This window comes from Dipodomys ordii, unplaced genomic scaffold, assembly GCF_000151885.1.
Source record: "Dipodomys ordii isolate 6190 unplaced genomic scaffold, Dord_2.0 Scaffold62, whole genome shotgun sequence".
Lineage (NCBI taxonomy): Eukaryota > Metazoa > Chordata > Mammalia > Rodentia > Heteromyidae > Dipodomys > Dipodomys ordii.
Window position 1 is genome coordinate 10,856,802 of NW_012267278.1, and position 24,901 is coordinate 10,881,702.

General features: G+C 37.4%; 2 protein-coding genes across 6 annotated transcripts in view; one reads left to right on the forward strand and one right to left on the reverse strand.

Annotated features, from left to right (window-relative positions):
- Mms22l (MMS22-like, DNA repair protein) overlaps positions 1-1,054 on the forward strand; it is a 101,405-nt gene extending 100,351 nt beyond the window's left edge. The window contains exon 25 of the mRNA XM_013022352.1: positions 607-1,054. Within this exon, the coding sequence (XP_012877806.1) occupies positions 607-688 (82 nt within the window). The 3' untranslated portion in view covers positions 689-1,054. The remainder of the gene's footprint in view (positions 1-606) is intronic.
- Positions 1,055-9,239: 8,185 nt separating this feature from the next.
- The window catches only part of Klhl32 (kelch-like family member 32), a 142,343-nt gene continuing 126,681 nt past the window's right edge, over positions 9,240-24,901 (reverse strand). For 4 of the 5 annotated variants that reach the window (XM_013022401.1, XM_013022397.1, XM_013022400.1 and 1 more), the window contains 4 exons: positions 22,260-22,318; positions 17,764-17,956; positions 15,898-15,992; positions 9,509-9,716 (listed from right to left, as the gene is read on the reverse strand). In XM_013022401.1, coding sequence (XP_012877855.1) covers positions 9,555-9,716; positions 15,898-15,992; positions 17,764-17,956; positions 22,260-22,318 — 509 coding nt within the window. In that variant the 3' untranslated portion in view covers positions 9,509-9,554. Of the gene's footprint in view, positions 9,717-15,897; positions 15,993-17,763; positions 17,957-22,259; positions 22,319-24,901 lie in introns of all 5 variants that reach the window. The other variant, XM_013022398.1, reaches the window with a different exon arrangement.

Here is a 24,901-nt window from a genome sequence, read left to right on the forward strand (position 1 = left end):
AGTGAAAAAATTGGAGAGACTATGTGAAAGTTTTCAACACAGTGTGGTGTTGAGACAAATGCTTGTTAGCGCAGCACTTTAACGAGGCATGTTTGCAAGTGTTGTTTTTGAAGGTTCTGAATAGCACAAGTGTTTGTTGGGACTAATGAAGTAACAAGCATAATTCTTCTTTAAGACATCTCAAATACAGAGAGTACTAAACAGTATGAGAAACAGAATTTCATTTTTAATCTTTGTTACTTCTAAGATAAGGAAAAAAATAATGTATTTCCTAGTTTCATTATATGGATCTGTCTTATGTTTTAAAACTTGTATGTACAAACTTAAGATTGTGACCTGAGTCTTCCTATTATAATCATATTGTTATCATCCCTAAGCAACATTTCATAAACATAGTTCATTATCTCTGAACACAATTTAAAAACAGCAAACCAAAAATAAAAACAGCAAATCATATCTGAGGTTGCTCATATATGTATATGAAGCATTATTTTTAAAAATCTTGTGCTACATTTTCAGCTAGGTGGTTGAACAGTCTTAATTAGTAAATGAGTAAGTAAAAATGGAAATGATAAAAAAAATGTGTTTTCTTTGTTTCTTTAACAGGGAAGCATATAGCAAACTACTATCTCACCTAGGACAGGTAGGACAAGATGAGAAGCAAAGGCTGGAAAGTGAAAATACATAATCTCTTCTGATTCTATCTGTTGATTATCCCTGTCTCAAGCCACTTTGCACCACTCGAACTCCTTTTAACTAATTGCTTAATGTTCCATTAAATAATTTCTAGGATTATTTTCCTTGTATACCTGTAAGTACAACATTTATAAATAAGATAATGAAAGTTAATTAGTGACTGTAATTGAATCTTTGGAACTTTGTAAAACTGTGTTCTATTGAAAAGATTTTAATTTAATTAAAGAAGACTTCTAACTGAAGGTTTGCTATCTGTGTCTTATCAAGCAGCTTGTAGTGACTATTCTGTCTTTTTACTATAAGTTGATTGACTTTTGGATTTTGGATTTTTGTTGTAATTGTTGTTTTGTCTGTGTTTTTTAGCTTCTGTGTTGTCTTTTTCAAATATAATTTCTGTATTAATGTAATGTTTTTTGTTTGTTTCCTTACTGCCCTATTTTATTATTGTTTTGTGAAGGAGCAGGGATTGTTAGGGGATGGAACTGTTTGTTTTCCTTTGGTATACTGTGTATAAGACAGGTTGCTCAGTAAAAAAATCCTTGCAAATGCACTTCACTGTCAGGAATAGACTGAATCTAAACATCAAATTATACCAGTCATATATGTTAAGTATTTTAACTTATACCAACTGTGCTTGTGTTTAGGTTTTAAGAATTTCCAGGTCTTTTCTTGACTCATACTTTGTTTGAGTTGTCAATACTAGAGATATACCAGTAGGAAAAAATACAGAGCTTGTAAGGAAACAGAATAAATAGTTTACTGGAAATATCTTAAGATTGCTACTAATGAAGTCTTAAGAAGTCAGGTGATCTTTCTCTTTCTCGTATAATTTAACATCTTAAATGCTTACCAGAACCTGTTTGATTTCCTTTATCAGCTAGTTTCTCAGCTTTTTAATTCTGTCTCAGGTTGAGTATTTTACCAATTGGGACTTGACCTTTTCTATGGTGAGCACTATTTGGTAGAAAGAGTTGTGGTCCTAGTGTTGGGAACCCAGAGATCCAAAACCCAGCTTCAGATTAGTTAACCTTTCTGAGCCTGGTTCCTTTATAGAGAAAAGACAAGAATAATCCTTAGCAATCAGTGTACTCCAGGTGAAAATGTTAGCCTATATTCTGTTGAGAGGTATATGGACATGATTTTTATATTCTTCCATGTAAAAGTAAATAATACCTCTCACTTTGTTTCTTGTTTAATGACAGATCTTAGATAAATGATCAAGGTGTTTCCTTAAGTGTCCTATTTCAATTTTGAAATGATTAGTTTCTTTCTTGAGATTGTAGTCTTTACCATAGCTCCACTATTCCTTCAAGAAAATATTTTGACTACTTTCTGGTTCAATAATTTCTAGATTTGAAAAAGTATTTTTATTATATCCAAAAAATAGGGTCTGGCGATTTAGGTCAGTGGAAGAGCACTTGTCTGGCAAGTGCAAGGCCCTGATTTTGGTCCTCTGCTCTGCAAAAAAAAAAAAAAAGTATCTCCCAAATAAAAAAGAGGCGGAGGGTATAGCTTACTAGTAGAAGGCTTGTGTAGCATATAACCCTGGCCCCTACAGAGAAGGAAAGGGGGGGTGGGGGAGGAAGGAGGAAGGAAGGAAGGAAAGAAGGACTGCAAATCACCAGTCTCTTCTAATGGTAATCTGTGATTTCCAAAGGTATATTTGTCATTTTCATGGCAATAAGACAAATGACATGCCCACATGGACATATACACCCTGCCATTGTACAAATGGAATAAAAGTTTCTTTAAAGCTGCTTAAACTTCACAGCAATGGATTTATTTTCATTATGATAGTGACTTATTAAGTTACTAATTAATTGCTTTGCAACTTTCAACAGTTAACAGTTCTGTTTCTTTAAGCCTTTAAATAGGGTTTAATTGATTGGGACTCTTGACAATGAAGGCCCTGGGTTTAGTCCCCAACACCAAAAATGAATTAAATGACTAAAGTTATTGAATTTAAAGTTATATGTTTTGTGCACATACCTATAATTTATTTTTCTTCAAGAGAGATATTAGGACCTTGGTTCTCAGAGTATGAAACTTGTAATGGGTAAGGAGCAGCTACAAAATCATGCATTCAGACATAGTTTTGTAAATACTAAAAAAATCCATTTATGCTTTAAAATCAGCAATAAAAAATTATATAACAACACATGTTTTTATCTTTGTGCATAGGTAAATCAAAGCTCAATTCATTTTTTGCAAACTTTTTGCTGATTCTTCACTTATTACTCAAGTCTTCCCATCATCCTCTATTCCAAGTCTTTACCTTGTGCTTGTTTCTGTGATATCCATGTCTTCTTAATGCCCTCTTAATTTCTAAGACCACTTCCTCTCATTGTAATTTAATCCATTCTTTTGCTGTCCAATCTGGGGATGTGTTTTCATTTCTCTTGCTGTCAACTTCTCTGTACTATTTGCATTTTCCCCTATCTTCAGAGTCCTTTCTTCAAGATGCTGCCACTTCCTGCCTCACACACCATGTCTTGAGAGCATCCTCAGGGTCTTCTTTCCTGTCCCCAATAGTCACGTCATGTATGGTCCTTCACTACTCTGTCTCAGTATTCTTTTAGTAACAAATGAATTACACTAGCCCAGAATTTGTTTGTCATATGTATTTTTCCTGCTTGTTTCTCTCCTGACCTCTCTATTTGGACCTTCCTGAAGTCTCAGAACAGTATGACAGCTCTCCATGTTGCCTACTATTACAAACAAGGGCCTACTTTCATTTTCTACTCTACTCCCCAAGTTACTTAACTCTTAACATTTCAGAAGCTTCAGAGACATCTTAGCTTTTTTAGTATTTTACTTAACACCATTTTCAGTTGTTTAGCTATACAGATTCTTGAGCTTGTGAGCTTTATGTTTTCTTGCTTGTTTTGTAATGAGTGCCATCTAAACTTTTTTCTGTTAGGCACAGTAACCAGTATATTAATGCTCCTAAAGTATTACTTTCATCTTCTTTGTTTTCTGTTTCAGAATCTCCATTAACTCCCCATTGTTTTGACTCTGACATTCAAACCCTCCCGTGTGGAGACTATATCAACTGGACTTTCCCTTTTCCTGCTTTTTTCCAAGCACAAGACTCTGTCTGCTCTCTCTGAATACTATGTTCATTCCACACTCTGCCTCATTCATGTCACCAGCTTGAAATGCAGTTCCTTATCCAAAAATTAAAATGCCATTTCATTTGTATAGAAACTCAAGACATTTATATAGAAAAATAGACACTTGGGCTATGGGAGCATTTTAGCCAAATGACATCTGTAAGACATCAAGATGTTAAGTGTGAAGGACAACAGAATGATGAAAGTGTTTATTAAACATTAAGATTTGGTTTTGATTTGCATTTCAGTTGAGTTAGAAGGTTTCTGTGGGTAACATAAACATGGGGAGGCACCTCTGCAAAAACCATTCAGTGTTGAATTCATTTGCATTAGGAGAATTTCATAGTTTAAAACTTTTCTGTCTTTACCTATCCCTGTTGTATTATCTTTTCTTCGTAAGCCCATAATGATGTTCCAGTCTGGAATGGACTATGTTTATGCCAGTGAGCCCATAAGATTATAATAGAGCTAAAAAGTTTCTACTGCTGCTGATATAGCTGTTGAAACCTCATAGCAGAGCTTATGACTCACATGGTTGCGGTGATGCTGTCATTTACCAGTCTTAAAATGTAAAGCACATACAACTCCATGTTAATACAACTGGCTCACTCCATGTTACTTGGTAATGCTGAATATATATAATAAATGTTTGTTTATGAATTTATTATTATTGCCATTTTAGAATATACCCCCATGATTTAAAAAAAAAATTACCAGCTAGGTGCTGATGGCTCATGCCTGTAATCCTAGCTACTCAGGTGGCTGAGATTTGAGAATTGAAGTTTGGGACCAGTGTAGGCAGGAAAGTGCATGAGATTCTTATCTGCAATTGACCGCCAAAAAGGTAGAAGTAGCCTTGTGGCTCAAGTGTTAAAAGTGCCAACATTGAGTAAATAAAGGACAGCATCTAGCCCCTGAGTTCAAGCCCAAGTTACCAGCACTAAAACAGGTGTCAACAATGTCAGGATATTCCCGCAGCATTACCATGATCATGTTGCACCAAGAACCCTCCTGAATTTGTATAAGTAAATTTTGGTGTTTACTGAAATACAAATTCCTCAGAAGTGCCTCTCTGTCATTGAATGGTAACTGCATTTGATGTTTCCTACCTGGGTATTTATTTAAAAGTGTATTATTTGTAGGGGTCAAGCTCGGTGGATTTTTATTACCCTTATCTTCCACTCTTTCTCACAACTTTGGGGATTTTTGTTGTTTGGTTTGTATCTTGAGGCCTAATCCTGCTCTAAGGCTCAGGCTGTCTTCCTGCCTCAGCCTAAGTGTTGGGGTACAAACATGCTCCACTACACCTGGCTTTGCAAGTTTGTAAAAGCTACTTTATTCTTTAGAAATTACATGGGGCTATTCCCATGTGCACAAATAGGCTTTTTGTGTCTTTTGGCTTTTCTTTTTCTTTCTTTCTTTCTTTATTCTTTCTTTCTCTCTTTTTCTTCTTTTTTTCTTTTTTTAAGTTAGGACCATGTTATGTAGTCAGGGCTAGCCTTGCATTGAGTGTGCTGTCCATCTGCTTCAGCCCAGTGCTGAAATGATGGGCACATTCCACTGTGCCACCCGTCACTGGATTTTTTATGTTTATTACTATGTATTGTATGGAAATTTGACAAGCTTCCTAAATCCTGTTACCATAGCACTCTCCTCTTCCCTCCACTTCTTAGAGTTGAAAATACTTCCTTGTCAAGCAACAGTATCATGTGCCCGTATAAGTAGCATGTTTTGGAGAAAGTATAGTCTGAGGTTTGATTTTGAGCTTGTTAGGCTGATATTGTACTACTTCAGCCTTGCTCCCAACACATTATGTTTTTGTTATACATCTCATAACTGGGATTAAAGATATGAACCACCATACCCAGCTTGTACTTTGATATAAGGGCTCAGATAACTCTTGACTTGTTTGACTTCAAACCATGATTTTCTGATCTTCTCCCATATAGATAGGATTATAAGCCTGAGTCACTCATATGACTTACTTTGTTAAAACAATTGGTCAAGGAAGCTAGCAAAGTAAAGTATTCTTTCGCATGTTTAATTAGATATGAGACTTGCAATTTCAGTTTGATAACATGTATAGTTAGATAACCAAATCCTGTACTAAGTGATTGTGATTATTTCCTACTTCCTAGAATCTTTATTGTGATGATCGCCAATTTATTGCATGTTCTGAACATTGCTATTTTATGCTGTTTATAAGTTATTTGTGCATATGATAAAGATTAAAGATATGTATATAGAAAATTTTAGATAGATATTTTAATTATATTGTATCCATGATTATGCAGTTTTCTTTTTATAATAAGTACACTATTTGAAAACTAAAATAAAAATGAACTATGTCACATGGAGCAATAATCGTCAGACTTATTCCTATTGATTATATGCTTTGTGATCAAACAAGAATGTTTCAGGGAAGGATATGACATAAGGAAAACACAATGAGAAAAGTACCAAAAAAGCCAGAAGTGGAGCTGTGGTTCAAGTAGTAGAGTGCTAGTGTTGATGTCCAGGCCCTGAGTTCAAGCCCCAGGAATAGCACCACACACACACACAAAAGTAATACTCTGCTAAGAGATATGTGACCCCTCACCTGTTGTGGGAATTATGTTCCAGAGACCCTAGGATAAGTGAGAAGCTGCAAAGTAGCAATAGTAGACAGTTGTTCCTCGCTATATTGCGGTTCACTTACTGTTACTTCATGGATTTTCACCTGTCAGGGTCTCTGGAACATAAGTGAGGGATCACTGTTTGCAGGGGTTTTTTTTGTTTGTTTGTAGGTCATGGGGCCTAAACCCTGGGCTCAAGGCTAGCACTCTTATCATTTGATCCACAGTAACACTTCTGGCTTTTTCTGTGTATATAGTGCTGAGAAATCGAACCCAGGGCCTCATGCATGCAAGGCAAGCACTCTACCACTGAACCACCTTCTCAGCTCCACTATTTATAGTTTTGAAAAAAACCTGCAATATGGGGCTGGGAAGGTAGCTCAGTGGTAGAGTGCTTGCCTTGCATGCATGAGACCCTGGGCTCGATTTCTCAGCACCACATAAGCAGAAAAGGCCGGAAGTGGCGCTGTGGCTAAAGTGGTAGTGTTACCCTTAAGCTGAAGAGCTGAGGGACAGCACCCAGGCATTAGTGTATGTCTTTATGTCCCAATACATGATTTAATCGATTATTTTTCTCTTATTATTGATAATTTTGAGAAAAGGGATCTAATTGTAAGTGACCTTTGTTTCCTTTTCTTTTTAAGGAAGAAATGTTATACTTGAACCCAGGCATGTTTGGCATATAAGTGCTCTACCACTGGAGCCACACCCTTTTGCTTTCTGAGATAGAGCTTCCTAACTGTCTAGATAGGCCTCTAATTTTCAGTCCTCCTATCTCTACCTCCTGAGGCCACTAGGTCAGAATATTGTCTTTCTGAGGCTATTCTGGCTGTAGCTATACAGGATGTGTTTGAACTCCATGCAAAAGTTCTTAAATCCCGAGTTCTGTTCTTTAATACTAGTGAATAATACCTTATAAAACTCACCAACCACGGTGGGACTTGATAATATATACTAATTTAAATGAATACTTTAAAAATTGTACAGAAATAAGGTAATCTTAGGCGTACCCTAATCAGGCAAGCTTATTTTTAGGACATTTCCTTTTCATTGTGTTTGTGAGAGTTTTGGGGAGAAAAATGGCCTTTAATGGTTTAACAAGGAAAAACTGCTGGAGGGAAAACTCATGTGCCAAATAGGAAATTTAGAAAAATTGAAATATTGTTCAGATCTTCCTTAGGATTTCTGAAATGGGGCTGGGAAGGTAGAGCGCTTGCCTTGCATGCATGAGGCCCTGGGTTTGATCCCTCAGCACCACATAAGCAAAAAGAAAAAAAGCCAGAAGTGGCGCTGTGGCTTAAGTGGTAGAGCTCTAGCTTGGAGCTAAAGAGCTGAGGGACAGCGCCCAGGCCCAGAGTTCAGGCCCCACAACAGGACCAAAAAAAAAAAAAAACATTTCTGAAATGCAGTGTCTGTTTTCTGACACAAGTCACTTAAATTGTAATTTAGATAGCTTATATAAACTTAAAACTTAAAATAGCTGTTAACAGCTTAAGTATGAGTTATCAATATCTGTTCTGAACTATCCAAATGCTGTCATGCTTGTTATCTAAATTCTTGCTCTTTTTAAAATTTGCTTTTTTTCTCCCTATGCTTTAAGTATTGTAAAACAGTATACAAAGCTAGGAATTCTGTGTTTAAGATAATAAGATTTTCTTGAAGGCAGAGACTGGAGGATTATGAGTTTGAGGCTAGCCTGGGCTACATAGCAAGGCTCTGTCTCAAAAAAATGAATCTTCATTCATATTTAACAACTAAGAACAGTTACGTGGATAAAAATGAGTTTCCTAGAAAAAAAATGTATTGATCAATGATTAAGATTCTAAGAGTCAAGTCAGAATAAAGTCTTCCTTTTAATAAAGATGACCTCAAATCCTGGTGAGAAGAAACTCATATCACACTCATAGAATTTATGTTCAAATGTGATTATTACATTGTTTTATTTATTTTTGTTATACACAAAGCAGACCCAAAAACTTAGCCCATAAAGGAATTGGTATGCATTATTGAAGGTGGTAGTAATAAAATATGTGTTGCTACAAGTGAACCATCCCACAAGTCCTCCTGATTGACATCTCCTTAAAACAAGTGGAAACTTCATTAGAACTGCCAATTCTAGGTTCAAATTTATGTCAGAGCACTTGATGGTATCATATTTAGTACAACTAGTCTTTTTTAGCTTTAAAATGTTGTACTTCACTATGCGACTTGTAAAATGTAAAGGAGTTCCTGTTTGAGGCATGGATTGTATGGGTGGGGATATCTTTGGTGTTGGTAAATACCCTTCTTCCTAGTGAAGAAAAACAGGTCTCATGTGATTCTAAAAGTCATTTTCCCATATTACACTATTCTAGGTTCTATGTAGTCATTTTTAAACTTAAAAATCATGTCCTGATTAAGTTACAGGGCTCCCAGCACAGTAAAACACCTTAAATTTGCATAACTTTTTTCCCCCTTAGCCATAGCTTCAGAGCTTGCCTGATCTTCTAAACATTCTTTTGAATTAATAGGGAAATCAGTTATTACCATCTCTAAAAGGCGGGAGAAATGGAACACTATATAAAGTTCTTACCTAAGGTCAAAATAACCAAGGTGGAAAGATCTAGATATTTCAATTTCTAGTATATGTATCATCTTGAATAAAACATAGTACTTAAAAAATTATAACATCATAATGTTGAATATCTATTGAGCTGGACTTCATGTTAAATTTTGAAAAGAAAATTTACAAGCCAATGTTTAACCTAGTAAAGGGAGCAAGTACAAAAGATTTTAAGGTAACTAATGCATGAAAAAAAATTCCTTAGCTGTGTCATGTCCTAGACAGTGCTGATTAGGAACATGTACAAAGAATATTGAAAGACCCATGAAAAAACAATGTTCTATTCAGTTGGCACTAAGCTACACCACAATAAAAGTCAAACATATTTTTACTTTATGTTGACATACACAGAGAAAAGTTCCCAATAATGTACTTTAGAAAATTGTTTTGCTACTTTTTATCTGAAATTGAAGACCCATGAAAGAAGACAAGGAAGCATTGAGCACTGAGGAGTTTCAAGTCCACTATCTGGAAGTCAAACTTGTTTTTTCCTCCATCGGTGATGGTTACTAACAGAGCACTGGCTTTTCAGATGGTACCAATTCTGTGATGAGGCACTTGAAGAGTTTGAAGGTTGGGGCATGTGAAATATGGGGCTGGAAGGAAGCATGCTGCTATTCCATTGGAAGCAAAAGGTAGTGTAGGCCCATAGAATACTTCTTCTTTGCCTTCTCTGCTTACATCTAGAACCTACAAAACAAGAACAGGTGGTTACTCACAACAAAGCTGTATGTATCTTTCAGGACATCTGGATTTAAACTCGGTGTACCATCATCCCCAACCCTTTTGGGGAATTGTTTTTCTTGCTAAAATAATCCCAGAAATGTTCACTCACAATCAAGCTTAAGAATAGTGATGAAACGATAGCATTATCCTTAGTCAAATTTCCTTAGACTGGCTAAGTAACACTCCCAAACTAGTTTATAGGTAGCATCTTTACACTTGTTTTCAAGTCCTTGCCCTTAAGATAAAGAAAACAAAACCTTGTAAGTTTGTTGTGAAAACTGGTGAACTGTAGCTGAGCACCTGTTTCATACATAGAATAACAAAGTAGCTTCAATATTTGTTCATTTTATTCTGGAAACTTATACCCCCTCCCTTTCCAATTAAATCTGGAGTTCTAACTTTTCTTGTATGTATCTCTTGTTAGTCTGCGCCCACTATCACCTGATTTAATCTAGCTTAGTGTTTCTCCAGATACGATGCTCTCATCCCTTGCATCAAATCCATCAGGTTTTTAAAGTCCTCAGTTGTTTCAGTATCATGACTTTACTTCATTTAAAACCTTTCCTCCCTTGGACTGATGATTTAAAAAATAAATACAAGGTATCTTTGACATCATGTTGATAGTGGGCATTGGTTGCTTTTCTCCACTTGCATCCTGACAATAGGTGTTCTCCAGCCATGGATCTTCAATGTTTTCGTCCATTCACATCTTCATCTGTTCCTGGTATGATAACCCCTTAATAACACTTTAGCTATGGTTAATACATTGTTTAAGATGAAAGGAGCCTTGGAAAATTGGGAGTCCAGCCTAATGGGGAAGGGGTGGGCGTCACTAAATCCTAGAACAAAAGATCATCAATCTTTTAGCTGTTTTTCTCCCCCAAATGAATTTTACTTCTCCCAATCCATTTACCAATCTGCCCTATCACTACTAATTTAGAATATTTCCTTCACACTAAGTACAAGATGTTCCATTCAGTAATTTGTCCATCTTTTTGCAGTATCACATCTACAGTTGTTTTGAATACCTCCCCATTTTCTTGATTATTATACGTTTGTTCTTGAGAAACTCAAGATCAGTATGACAAGTATCACTTGCCTTCTCGATAAGATAAAGGGAAGTTTCAGTGGGATTTTGATTAGTATTTCAACAAGTTTCAAAAGTAGAGAACATGTAGTATTTATCATATTATCTTCTATTTACGGGAAAGAAAGCCAGTAGATACACAGATTAAAAAATAAGTAACTTGCAGTAACTTGACTGGTAAAGTTTCCCAATATTTGAGGCTCAAGGAGGCAACCCCAAAAAAGCAAGATTATAAAATCCCTTAACAATATCCCTTTCCCTAAAAGGGTCCATTCTTAAAAGGCAAAATGACAGTGAGGTAATCATCCAGAGAGCTTTTGTCTAGGTTCATGGGACAACTGAGACTGCAAATGTTAAGCAGATGTAATATATTTAATCTGCAAGGGGAAAATGAGGCTTTGTCAGTTTTTCTCCAAAATACTCCCCTGTAAACTGGGCGTCTGGGAGAAGGCGGTGCCAGACTGGCTGCATATCCTCCAGCCACAAGGAACACATAGTAAGTGAAGAGAATAGTCAAAGTGATCTGGAAACAGACTTATCACTTGCACACTAAGACAGCTGTTCCCTTGTGTTGTACTTGTCATCCATAGCACACCAAGATTTATTTCCTGTGCCAGGCATTTGCTTACTTACTCACAAATAAGAAACGAGCACCTTCACTCTGTAGAAATCTGTTTCTAGTATATCCATAAGTCTCTGTCTAACAAGTCCAGAGCTCAATCTGCAAACAAGTACTAACAAGAATATCTAGCTTTCTCTCTTGTTGGATCTCCTTGTGGTGAATCAGGGAATCGAAGTAGTAGCCAGAAATGAAATGAATATGTTCTCTGCATCCTACATGCTTCTTCCCCAGGGGTCAAAAATCCCACAAGTGATGACTAAATGAACTTGGACTAGGGTCCTGAAACATCCATCTAATGAGACAGGCTATTGGCTGGTATTTTCAAGGGGGAATAAAAGAATTTTAGTCCTTCTGGATATTAATAGAACGATCTCTGAGCTATTTGAGAGTAACCTCCATTAATCAGCCTGAGATGGATAGTTTATAGGTTAACCTTGGATTGGAAATTATATGGATTAGTAATTTATGACACAAAAATTTAAACTTTGATCATTTGAGTGTGCCTGTGATTTTTGCCATTGTGCTATACTTTTCAGTGCACACCCTCTCTCTCTCTCATGAGCCTTTTCTCCAGATCATTATTCCAGTCTTCCACTAGCTCGCCTCCCTATTGGATATTCTTCCAGCAATAGCAAAGAAGTGTCTTGCTTTTGAACATGGAACTAATCTCTCCAACCATCAATATATTATGCTGAATGCCCCAAAAGAATTGATCTGTAGCCAACCATAAAACAAATTTCAGCTTTAGTACAGAAAGAATCCTGTCATCAGCAACCGGTTGTCAATAACTAAAAATTCAAAAACATGATATATGGAAGGCCTGTTAATTGTGACAATTTTTATTCCAAATCTCTCTTAAGTGACAACCATGTGGTAATATGGGCACATTTTCTGTTAATAATAAAGACTAATTTTTTTTATCAAATTTATCTGTGCTTTATAGAACCATATGCTAGCCTTAGGGAATAAACAGGATTTGCTTGATTTTGTTTAGCAAAAAGCAACAGAATTACCCATAATGATGAGTTTTTAAGCGTGTGTGTTTGTGTGTGTGTGTGTGTGTGTGTACACATACACATGTATGAATATTTTATTGCAAGTCTCAGGAGAAATTTATGCCACTAATACAGGAATTAACTTTTTTTTTTTTCCAGTTCTGGTGCTTGAACTCAGGGCCTGGGCACTGTCCCTGATCTGCTTTTGCCCAAGGCTAGCACTCAACCACTTGAGCCACAGTGCCACTTCTAGCCTTTTCTATTTATGTGGTACTGAGAAATGAAACCCAGGGCTTCATGCATGCTAAGCAAGCACTCTACACCACCAAGCCATATTCCCAGCCCCTAGCTTTAAAATGAAAATTTTAAAAAATACTCTTTCGAATACCAAATTTGGAAGAAGCGTTAATATTTCAGTGGCTTCGGGTACCATTCTAGACCACTTCATTTCTTGAAGGTAACCTATTTTGCTTGAGAGCAGACATTAGCAACATAGTGTATTTAGTTATTGATCCATAATGGGAAAAGCTTTCTTGGGGGGAGGGGAAGGCAAATTATGAGATTCTAATGTTTTGTTGTTAATTTTCTTGTGTCTTACATGCATACTTTCAAGACTATTCCAAAACAGGAGATGTGGAAAAAGCTTTAAATTATGGCAACCTGTAGTCTAAATCTGCTATGTATGCCAAGATCATTATAAAAATTAAGTTATAACTAACTTCTGTTCCTTAAACTAATCCAATAAGAAAATGAATGGAAATGCACCATAAATACTTAAAATTTGCAAGGTAATGATAAGTAAGTTCCAACTTACTTCCATTGGCAAGCAGTCAAATGAGGTTTCCAAAGGCACTTAGGAAAACGGGGTTCCACCACTACAGAGCAGAGCTATCTGTTGACCAGTTCAATGTTTTAGCAATTCTGAAAAGTGAAAATTAGAAGAAACCTAAAAGACTGAAAACTGCCACATGGATGCTTGGATGAAGACAGACGCCATTCTTGAGGTGAAAACAGCAGGAACATTTGTTGAGATCCAAAAGATATGGATAAGCTGTTCTGCAAAATATGCCTTAAATAACTCCTTTAAAATTATGATGCTTTGTATGTGTGTCTGATAATTTTTTTGTTATCACTTCCTCATTCGTTCACATCTTTTGTTTTCTACTTTGAGTTTATTTTTAAATCATTTTGTAAATTTATTAAGCTGCATTTATCTTGTAATCGTTGCTAGTTATTCATTTATTGCTTTCATTGTCACACAATTCTGGGAATTTTTTTAACACTCCATCATGTCTTCTTTAATCCTTAGCTTATATGATGTTTTATTATCTCAAGATTATAGGGGTACATTTTGTTGAGGTCAAATTAATGGCTTTGTATTAGAGGTGCATAATACTAATTTTTGAAATTTATTAAAGTTTCCTTAGTGATTGTTTATTATCGAGGTGTTCCAGGTATGCTATGAAAATATATTCTAATTATTAAATCTGGGAATCTCATCCATGTGACTGCCTTTTAATTATGTTTTTTTATGTCTTTCCTGTGCTGCTGACTTTTTTTTCTATTCGATGTGTATTAGATAGATATTTAAATCCTTAAAATTGGCAAACAGCTCAAGAAGAAAAAAAGATAACATTATTAATACAGGAAAATATAAGCCATATGGGTACAGGGAAATACAACTAAACACAACAATTAAGTACTGGCAATAAAGAAAACTAAAGGACTTTAACAAATAAGTACCTTTGGTGTATATCATATATATGATGTGCATATCATATATAGGCTATGTATATGCTACATGATATATATCATATACATGGTGTGAATATCAGATATGCCATGAAATCATACATCTGTTTCTCTCTCTCTCTCTCTCTCTATATATATCTTATGAAATGTTACTGAAGAATCAAACTCCTGAAAAATATTGAAGTTGTTGAAACTTCCTATAGGCTTGACAGTATGCCCAAGGAGTAACAGAAGCTACCTAGCCAACATGGGGCTCTAAATTCAAACATCAGTACCATCCTTCACCCCCTTTCCTCCTCTGTCTCCCCCAAAAAAGAAGAAATGAGAAACAGCTAGCATGGTAGTATGTGCCTATAATCCCAGCACTTTGGGGATTAAGGCAGGAGTACTGCAAGTTGAGGCCAACCTAAGCTACTAGAGAGACTATCTCATTGCCCCCACCCCCACTCCCAAATACCTCTCATAATAAGAGTGGTTAAAAGAGCACACTTTTCTTGATAACAGAAGAAAGGTCATAGCTAAAAAAAGATCAATTTTTTATCAGAGAATATGTAACTGAAAAACTTAAAGAATTATAAAACAGTAATACACAAAGATGCATGAAGTATTACTCAGTGAAGTCTGCTGCATCTGTGAACAGCCCAGCTGACACCTGCTGCCCTGGGCTTCTCCCACACTCATATACAGATGTGCCAGGGCTATTGTCTGAGACAGACTGTCCCTTCCACACCAGCCATGACCGCCCCTACTCATAGACTGCCCAAGACAGAACACCATTGTAGGTGGCATTTATGGAAATGAACACGTTGCAATGAAGAGGAGACAATTGTAGTTTTCAGAGTTTGAATGGCTATTACCAAAACTTTCCGGATTTTTTTTGATCTGTAACAAAAGGTAAGTCATCCCACTTTCCCTGTTTCCAGTATATGATTCACATTTTTTTTAATCTTTAAAAAAAATTGTTATTGTAGAGGTGATAGACGGAGGGGCCACAGTTAGGTAAGTCAGGTAATGAGTACATTTCTTTTTGAGCAGTGTCACCTCTTGCTTTCTCCCGGCCTTTCCCTCCCAACCCCATTTCCACACAAGTTGTATAGTTCATTTTCAACATAGTGTCTAATGAGTATCACTGCTGCATTTGTTCATCCTTTGTCCCACCATGTCTGCTCCCCTTTACCTGCCCCAAACAGATAAACTTACATACAAGGAAAGAGGTACAGAAATTGAAAACAGTGACGAGTAAGGGGGGAAAAAATCAAGAAGCAACAAAATAACATAAAACCTCTTGTTTCCATTTCTTGGAGTTCATTTTTCTAAGTATCATTTTATATGATCATATGCTCATAGCTATTGAACCTTTGTGATTCTCTCCTAAGAATATTCTCCTTTGGTGTCATTGTGTAAATGTCTAGAGTCCTGTCCTAGCCGTATCCCAGTGTATTTTTTTTTTTTGTCATTTACCATGACAAGCGTGTTTACTTGTAGATTTAAAGCTTTTTCCCACTTTCATTTTCAACATGTCTTATTTTTGTGAGATAGGGCAGAGTTTAGTGGTTGAACTGGTTATAACTCCCACCCATCCCCAAAATAGGTCTTGAACTCTATCTGTAAACATGTCCTCCATCGTGGGTGCACTGCAAACCAATGAAAGCACATGGGTCAACTTCAAAAGGAACTCCAACCACTTACCTGGATACAAGCCAGAGGCTCATTTGTCCAAATTGAATATCCACCAACTAAATATATTCTCCCATTGTGGACAGCAACTCCAGATTCATTCTGGCCTAAAGTAAAAAGAATTGGATGTGAAGAAGAAAAAGAAGTCATTTCTTACATGTTTTAATTAACCCTTTTGCCCCTGAGGAAGACAGTTCCCCCTTTGGCATATTTCATATACTCCATGGGATTTTTGTAGAAACTAATCACTGCCTCCAGAATGCAAAAGAATTAACTGTGTCAGGTCTGAACCAGACCAATACACTTGCTAACAGCCAAGTTAGTCAAATGTAGAGTTAAACAAAGCAATTATATAGAGCTAAGCTCCATACTCTTGTAAATATGCCATTAATTTATAGCAATGATAACCAGGTATATTTTAGATAAACAAAAATACTCATGTGCCCACAAATGCCTTTAAGGCAAATGCTTACATTCTTTTAAGTAACAACTGCATTCCCAAGAAGACAATAAAACAGAACCATGCCCCCAGCACACCTCAAATGAAGACAAATAGCAGAAACAATAGATAAAATTGCTAGCCTCCCTTTTTTTACATATACAACAGTTTTAAGATTATATTAAAGTGCCTGAGCTGGGACCAGCCTGGATAATCTCTTGATACTAACACGCCAAAATGATGAAAGGTTTCCCCTCCCACTTGAAAAAAGAAGAGAGAATAACTCACTACCACATATTCTTCCCTGGAGGCCATTGAAGCGAAAGAGTCTTTTTTATTGATGAGCTGACACAGGATTGACTGGAGTAATAAATAAGCTGGGTTCTGTAACAGGCAGAATAACAGATCCAAGGATCCAGGGTCTAAGGTACCACTACAACTGAGAGTTCAGTTCTTGCTAGGGGGCCTCAAAAATCATTTTGCAAAAAACGGCCTCACTGCAAAGCACTGAAGTCTCTGGGTTTGCTCCCAATAGTACCTCTCCAACAACAGCTGGGAGTGACTGATGCCATTCAAAATATTAAAATGTCTTCCGGAATTTTGAGTTTGTGATTTTCCTTGCTCCTTTGTAGATATTAATAATACTGACAAGGGAGACAATGTTTTCCAGTCTGGAAGAAGCTTTTCGTTCATTCTTTTTTTGAGGCGGGGAGGGACCACACCTATGCCTGGCTGAGGATGTGTGATCAGAAACCCCTTTGTACAGAACTACTAAGGTTTCATTTCCAGAACACTACACCCAGAAAACAGTATTCGACAGTGGCAAATAATAAAGAGCACCATTTCACTGAACTCCTGAACTCAAAAGAAATAAAAAGAGGATGGAACAGTGAGAAGTCAAATATGTATTGCTTCTGCAAAGAATTATTAACTCAGAACCTTGTCCCTCCTACCTGTATCAATATGTGCATATGAATCATGATAAGAGCCCTGGCATGACTCTTGAGAATGTGTACAAAGGTAATACAGGAACTTAGAAAGTAGGTGTCCACTGATGCTGTAAGAGAAAAAGTGAGTGCACAGCTTTCTGATTAATAAAGCAAGTTGCTTTACCAACTCTGCACTTAAAATTTGGAGATGTACCAAAAAAAAAAGTCTAAAACTCTAAGGAAACAAATTTTAACTTAACAAGTGTGAAAACTTAAAATCTCTGAATATATATGTTTTTTTCACTCAAGGCTAGAGTTCTGCCACTTGAGCCACATTGGCATTTTGCTGGTTATTTTGAAATAAGAGCCTCACAAGACTTTCCAGCCCAGGCTAGCTTTGAACTGCAAGCATCAGATTCCTGCCACCTGATAGGATTACACCAGTGAGCCACCAGTACCTGGCCCTGAGTTTATTTACTTATTTTTTAAAATTTTAAATCAGATACTTGCCAGTCAGCAGGTTAAAATTGCAACGGGTCCACTGATCAGTGTCCATGTTATAAGAATCTATGTGGCGCACAAGAATTCGGTCGTTGTTGTAATCCAGATCATTGCCTCCAAGAACATAAAGCTTCCTCTGGATGGCTGCCATGGAATGGTAGACTCTTCTCTGTAGCATGGGGCTGCGGCTTATCCACTTATTCTAAAGAGTGGGAGAGGAAGAGAAAGAGGGAAAGAGGGGGAGGGGGAGAAGGTGAGAGAGGGGGAGATAACTGAGCACATTAGCAGTCAGGCCCCAGTGTTTATTATCCACATTTAATTTGAATAGCATTTACATTTGTGAGGAATGCGTTCTTTTCTAGCAAAGTGTTTTGCTTCTATCAAAGTGTTTGTCAGTCTTGTGTGAGTTGTTTTTTTTTTCTGAAAAGTTCCTGGCCCAAGCCAGGAATTATGTTTTTGTTACTTCATTTTCCTTGCTACACTTTAAGACATCCTGTAACAAGCTCATTGATTTTTAGTTGCATCCCATTACTGCTAGTTAAGCCACATCCTTTTGCAGACTGTGAACCCCAGCTCAGCCAATCCAAGGGGAGGGGCAGGGCCTGCTTGGTCGAGGATAAAAAGAGAGCAGCCTGCCTGCTCTGTGTACTTGCTTGATTGAATGACAGACTTTGGGCAGATGGAGCACCCTCTGCAGAAGAAAACTTTACCTTGCTGAATTCCTTTTGAGTTGGTGTCCTCATTTCTGCACGCCATCTGAACATCCCAAGGTATATAGTCTAATGTATATTCACAGTCATGAGCTTCTTACAGGCAAACAAGTACAAAAGAACCAAACAAATTCCAGTCCTATTGTGTGACTTAAGTGAGACATTTCTTCTGGCTTGCATTTTAAAGGACACATTTTATATGGGAAATATTTAAAATGTCATTCTCATCTTTTTAATTATCTTTAGTTGTTCAAAGGGGTTTTAACAAATGAATGTATAGATAGTAAACATCTTGATCAATGTCACCCCTCCCATCATTCGCCCCCAACTTTTCCAACACCAACCATATCCTCAAGTTGCATCATTCCATTTTCATGTATCTTGAGGACCATGACTATATTTGCTGACCCACCCTCTCTTTCCCTCTCTCCATGTGTCTGCTCCCTCCACTTGTCATGAAGATTCTTACCCAATTCAGAGAATTTGCTCATGGAAATTACTCTCTATTACATGGCTGGATATGTAGTGAATACTGGTATAATAATTAAAGAGAACAGTCTCTTGATCCCAAATGCCTGGAATATAACCCATGTGGGATCCTTTGCCATTAATTTAATCTCTGCCTATTTCCTCTGTAAAATGGGGATATGAATGTTTACATGGTATTGTGAAGATGAAATGAGCTAATGCAACTTAAACATTTAAAAAATGCTGCATGTAATATATGTCCAATACGTGCTCCCATTTAAAAAAAAAAAAAGAAAACAATCATTGGATATTCAATGTGTCTTGACAACCTAAGTTGAAAGTACCTTTGCTTTCTTTCCCAACAGCTATGATTTTTAATTTAATATCCTCTCATATTTCCTTTGTATCAACTTACTTTAACATGTATCCAGTTATACCTCTTACAAGACTGGGAAAAGTTATTTTAGGAACATGTTTGCTAATATTGGTAAAAGGTCAAGTTTTGCATGAGAACTTTAGGGAACCAGGAAATCTTCAATATCCAGTTACAGGTTACTCTTCAGAAGAAGAAAGGTATGTTCAGTCCCTCTGAAAATAAGGCTCCTAATTTAAAATATAAACTGTAGCCATGTGCCAGTGACTCATGCCTGTCATTTTAGCTACTTGGGAAGCTGAAATCTGAGGATCACATTGAAGGCCACAGCCCAAGCAGAAAAGTCTAGGAGACTCTAATCTCCAGTTAACTACTAAAAAAGCTGGAAGTAGAGCTGTGGCTCAAGTGCTAGAGTGGTAGTCTTGACCTAAAAAGCTCAAAAGCAATATCAGGAATATGCAAGCAGTTCCAAATGAATTAAATAAATCATAATAAACACTATGGAGATCTTAAATAGTATATTTTTAAAGAAATACTAAATCAAAGCTCAACAAAATGAGCACCAAAAATGGGTACTTGCAATTAAGGGGAAAAGAGTAGACAATGAAGAGCGTGGGGGGGGGGGGGAGAGGACGAATGCAGTCGATAATTCATTGCACATACCGCAGCATTGAGAAATGGAAGGGAAGGAGTGAATCAAAGGAGGCTGAGGTTGAAGGGGGTGGCACAGATCAAGATGCACTGTTTTCATGTACTGCTTTGTTAAATAGCACCTCCCCTGTATAACTACCAAAAGTTAAGAATAAAAACAATTCTCAGGGCTGGGAAGCTGGCTCAGTGGTAGAGCGCTTGCCTTGCATGCATGAGGTCCTGGGTTTGATTCCTCAGCACCACATAAGCAGAAAAAAAAAAAAAGCCGGAAGTGGTGCTGTGGCTCAAGTGGTAGAGCGCTAGCCTTGAGCTGAAGAGCTGAGGGACAGCACCCAGGCCCAGAGTTCAGGCCCAGGACCAGACCCCCTTCCCCCCAAAAAAAAATTCTCAGAAAAAAGAGAGAGAGACAAGCTGATGGTCACCAGGCCCTGAGTTCAAGCCCCAGGATTGGCAGGTACACACACACACATACACACACACGTACATGAGTAAAAATTAGTTCAAAATTTTGACTAACCATAAACTGCAAAATAAATATCAAATAAGTAAACCAAATATTAGGCAGGTAAATAAGCCTTTTTTTTCTTTCTTTATAAATACTAAACATACAAGAAGAACCCTTGTTTCCTTTCTGCCAAGAAAAATTTGGATTTGGACCAGAAAAATCATATGATGTTTTGAATACAACTATGAGTTTGTACAAACATTGGCATATATATTCTAGGCATATACATTCTAGGCATATATGCAATATAGGCACATATTCTAGCTCATTTCTATCTTCTCTTTCAAAGATCCACTCCAGAGAAAGAAGTTTGTACCGTTTGACAGGCTTGAATTATCTTCTATCTGTTTAAGCATTTAGTAAGAATCTCCGTTCACTCAAATATCTTCCTCAATACAACCGGCCTTTCTTTAAGATATTTTGCTAAGAAAAATCTCTAATGCATTACACTTGAGTGATTTCTTTAAAAAAAATTCTAATGATGCTTTTCTTGGGTGCTTTCTTGAGACAACCCATTATGGTATTAGGAATCAATGTTTGCATTAGCAGTCAGTCCCCTGCCACAGGACTGGAGATGCCATCTGGTTTGCAAAGCCTGCCTACATCCCCTGATTATATCTTCAGCTTCCTTCACTGCAGTGCCTGCCAGGTGAGCCGCCAACCACTGCAAAGGCAAAGAAACGAAGAGGCCTGGCGGGGTCATTCCTAATAAGCTAGCGTGTGAATACTAATCAGTGGTGGGGAGGCAGAGGTCACCCCAGCCTGCCTGTTGGCAGGTAGCGATGTGCTCTGTGGCAGATGGCAGGCATTATCGACTCTCCACAAAGGCCTAGAAGAGAAATAAGCACCAGGGCTGAATGATAGAGTTATTGAGATTCTGAGCAAGATGCAAGCAGATGTGATGTTTGCCAGTACCCACCGTAAACAATATGCCAGCAGAATTTTTAAAAAGAGCATGTGTGTACAAACATGGACCAGAACTCATTTAAGCAATGTTAACACTTTCTTCCTCTTTAACCATGTGTGCACCATGCTCAAGCAACTGCAATTAGTGATCTCCCTTGAGACCACTAACCTGTTCACAGTCTACAGCCTCTCAGGACATCAGGATACAGACTTGTAAGGGGGGGAGGGGAGAGACAGAGAGAGAGAGAGCTGTCCTCATTGAATGCAGAATCAAGTAATTGTCAAAATGGAAAGATACACAAGATTCTCTGGGTGTACCTTTGGTGGTCAATCATGATACAGACAGAAAGTCAACCCGTTGTTTCACATTCCAAGCCATAGTTGTGCTATGCATACCACTCACATTACTGGGACCACTGAAATGTGCTACTAGCTGTGGCTTGTTAGTTGAAATAGGTCTTCCTAACTTTTTGCCTGGGGCTTATAACTGCTGTACACCCAGTCTTTGCCTCTTGAGAAACTAGGGTAACAAGCCTGGGCCACCACATCCAGCTTCTTATCAAGACCTTTAAAATTTCATCTTAAGTTGGATATCATGCCTATAATCCTAGCTACTCAATAGGCTGAGAGCTGAGGATCTTGATTCAAAACCAATCAGGACAGGAAAAGTCCATGAAGCTCTTATCTCCAATTAACTACCCCCCCAAAAAAAAATATCAAACAAGTGGAGCTGTGGGTCAAGTAGTACTAGCCTTGAGCAAAAAAGCTGAAGGACAGTATCGAAGCCCCAGTATCAAGCCCCAGAACTAGCGCACGTGCACACACACACACACACACACACACACACATTCATTTTAATTACGGCAATAAGCTTTTTATATATGATTCTTACCTGGTTAGGTTCATATACCATCAGTCTGTTCTGGTATTGCGCTGTGTTAGTTACTCCACCTGTAATGGAGGAACATGTGTTAGAATTTTTCATGAATAAGAAAACAGGATATTTCAAAATAAGAATGGGATACAATTAAAAGGAGATTAGCTACTGCTAAGAATCTGTTTATAGATTCTCATGATGAGCCCATGACGTAATTAAGAAGCTTTTAAGACACATTTCAGAAGCAATCCAGTTGTTATCAAGCAACAACATGCCGATGGTAGTAAGGATTGCCTGCAATTCTAGCAAGCTGTTCTGCAGGGCTTGAGTGGGGGGGCAAATATAGAGGTGAATGTAGCACACATAGATCTAAGCATGATGTAATTTACGATGGGAACAGAGTTAGATGGAAAATTCTTGTCCTTAGCTAAATTGGCAATTTTAAAGCTCTAACCTCTGTACAGTAGCACAATGGTATCTTGCTATTTCTCTGGAAGAAATACCTAGCAACAGGCATTATTTATCAAGAGGGTTGTAGGCCAGCAATGGCTCATGTGGAATGTAACCAGAATCACATATGCAACTACAAATTTTCCGGTAGCCACATAAAAAAGTTGAAAAGAAATACCAAAATGAAAATTAATACTAAATCTGACTTACCTTAATATAGTAAAACATTTTAATCATTTGAAATTAATAATATAATAAATCAAATAATATGTTCCAATTAAATACTATATTAACTGAAATATTTTCAATATAAAATTAATACAAAAAAATCTTAAGCTAGTACCGGTGGCTCATGCCTGCAATCCTAGCTACTCAGGAGGCCGAGATGTGAGGATCAGAATTTGAAGCCAGCCCAGTCAGAAAGTCCTGGTGAGAGAGATTCTTGTCTCCAATTAACCATTCAAACACTGGAAGTGGTGCCATGGATCAAGTGGTAGAGTGAGCACTGGGAGGCTCAGGGACAGTGCCCAGGCCCTGAGTTCAAGCCCCACAACTGACAAGAAAAAAATCTTGAGATTTTTTTAAGTTGTGGTTATTTTTTTCATTCGGAATCTTCAAAATCCAGGGTATATTTGAAGCAGCAGCAATTAGCCACATTTCAAGTATTCTATAAGACTAAGACTAGTTAATGGCTAGAAAACTGGACAGCACAAATCTAGTATCCTCGAACACAATGGTTATAATCAACTTAAACAAACAACAACCTGGAAAAATAATTCGATTCAAGAAATTTGAGACTGCCTGCGTACTTAAAAGCCACAGAAGTAAGCACACTTTCAACTCTGGTTTTGTTCCCCTTATATGCTATGGTTGAATATCCTGAATCCAGAATCTAAAACCCAAAGAGCTGCAAATTTTGAAGCTTTCTGAGCTCTGGCATGATGCCACACTGGAAAGTCTCACACGTGACCGGGAGTGATGGATGGCAGTCAAAGCACAGGCACATTAAAAACAAACCTGCATAAAATTGCCTTCAGGCTATATGCAAAGAGTATATACAAAACACAAATTAATTTTGTGTTTACACATGGTTCTCATCTCCAGGAGGTCTCATGATATAGATGCAAATATTTCAAATTCCAGATAAACTCCACATCCAAACACTATGGTCCCAAGAATTTTAGATGGATAAAGCCAATCATTCTTTTTCATGCTTGTGGACAGTGAGCCCTGTAAAACCCAGACATGTTATTCTACTATCATATGGGAAAACTCTAAAGTATAAGTCATAAAACAACACAGTGGGGAAAAATCATGCCGGTCTTGGGGCTTGATCTCAGGGGGACTGGGTCCTGTCCCTGAGCATTTTGCTCAAAGCTAGCATTCTACCACCTGAGCTACAGCTCTACTCCTAGCTTTTGTGGTGGTTAACTGGAGATAAGAGTCTCAATAGACTTTCCTGCTCTAGGTGGCTTTAAATAATGACCTTCAATCTCATACTCCTGAATAGCTAGGATTATAGTGAGACACTGACATTGGTGCAGTGAGAATTTTTTTGGTAATGACAGTAATATGGAGATTAAAAAAACTTTACAAATATTGCCTCAGATATAGTTCCAGACACTAGTGTAAAACGAACATCATTTTTATTTTAATAATTATCCCAAAGAACTAATGTTGCAGTAAATATCTAAAATTGACTAAAACCTGTTCATATTGGAATTTGTCTTTTTTTTCTGCCAGTTCTAGAGTTTGAACTCCGGGCCTGAACTTGCTTTCTCAACGTTAGTGCTTTACCACTTGAGCCGCAGCTCTACTGAACAAGAAGATCTTAACTTCCACTTAACCCTCCCTTAGCTTTAAGCTGCTTCCTCTCTCTGAATCCTGGGCCTCCCCACATGATTTCATTTCTCTTCTTGTGGGTCCTGGGGCTTCAGGCTTGTCAGCTTTGCTTGCATTCTACTGCTAAAGCCATATCTCAAGCCTGGCATTTTTGTTTTTCCTAAACAAAGTAAGTTTATTTGAAAATGAAAGGAAAGCAGAGAAAGGGAAAGTAGCAACTTTCCATTCAGAAAAAGCCCCCAAAGAGGAGTCCCTTTTCATGTTATTTTGGAGATAGAATCTTCTGGATTTTCCTGCCTGCACTAGCAGCAAACCACGACCCTTCAGGTTTCAATCTCCAGAATAGCTAGGATTACAGGCATGAA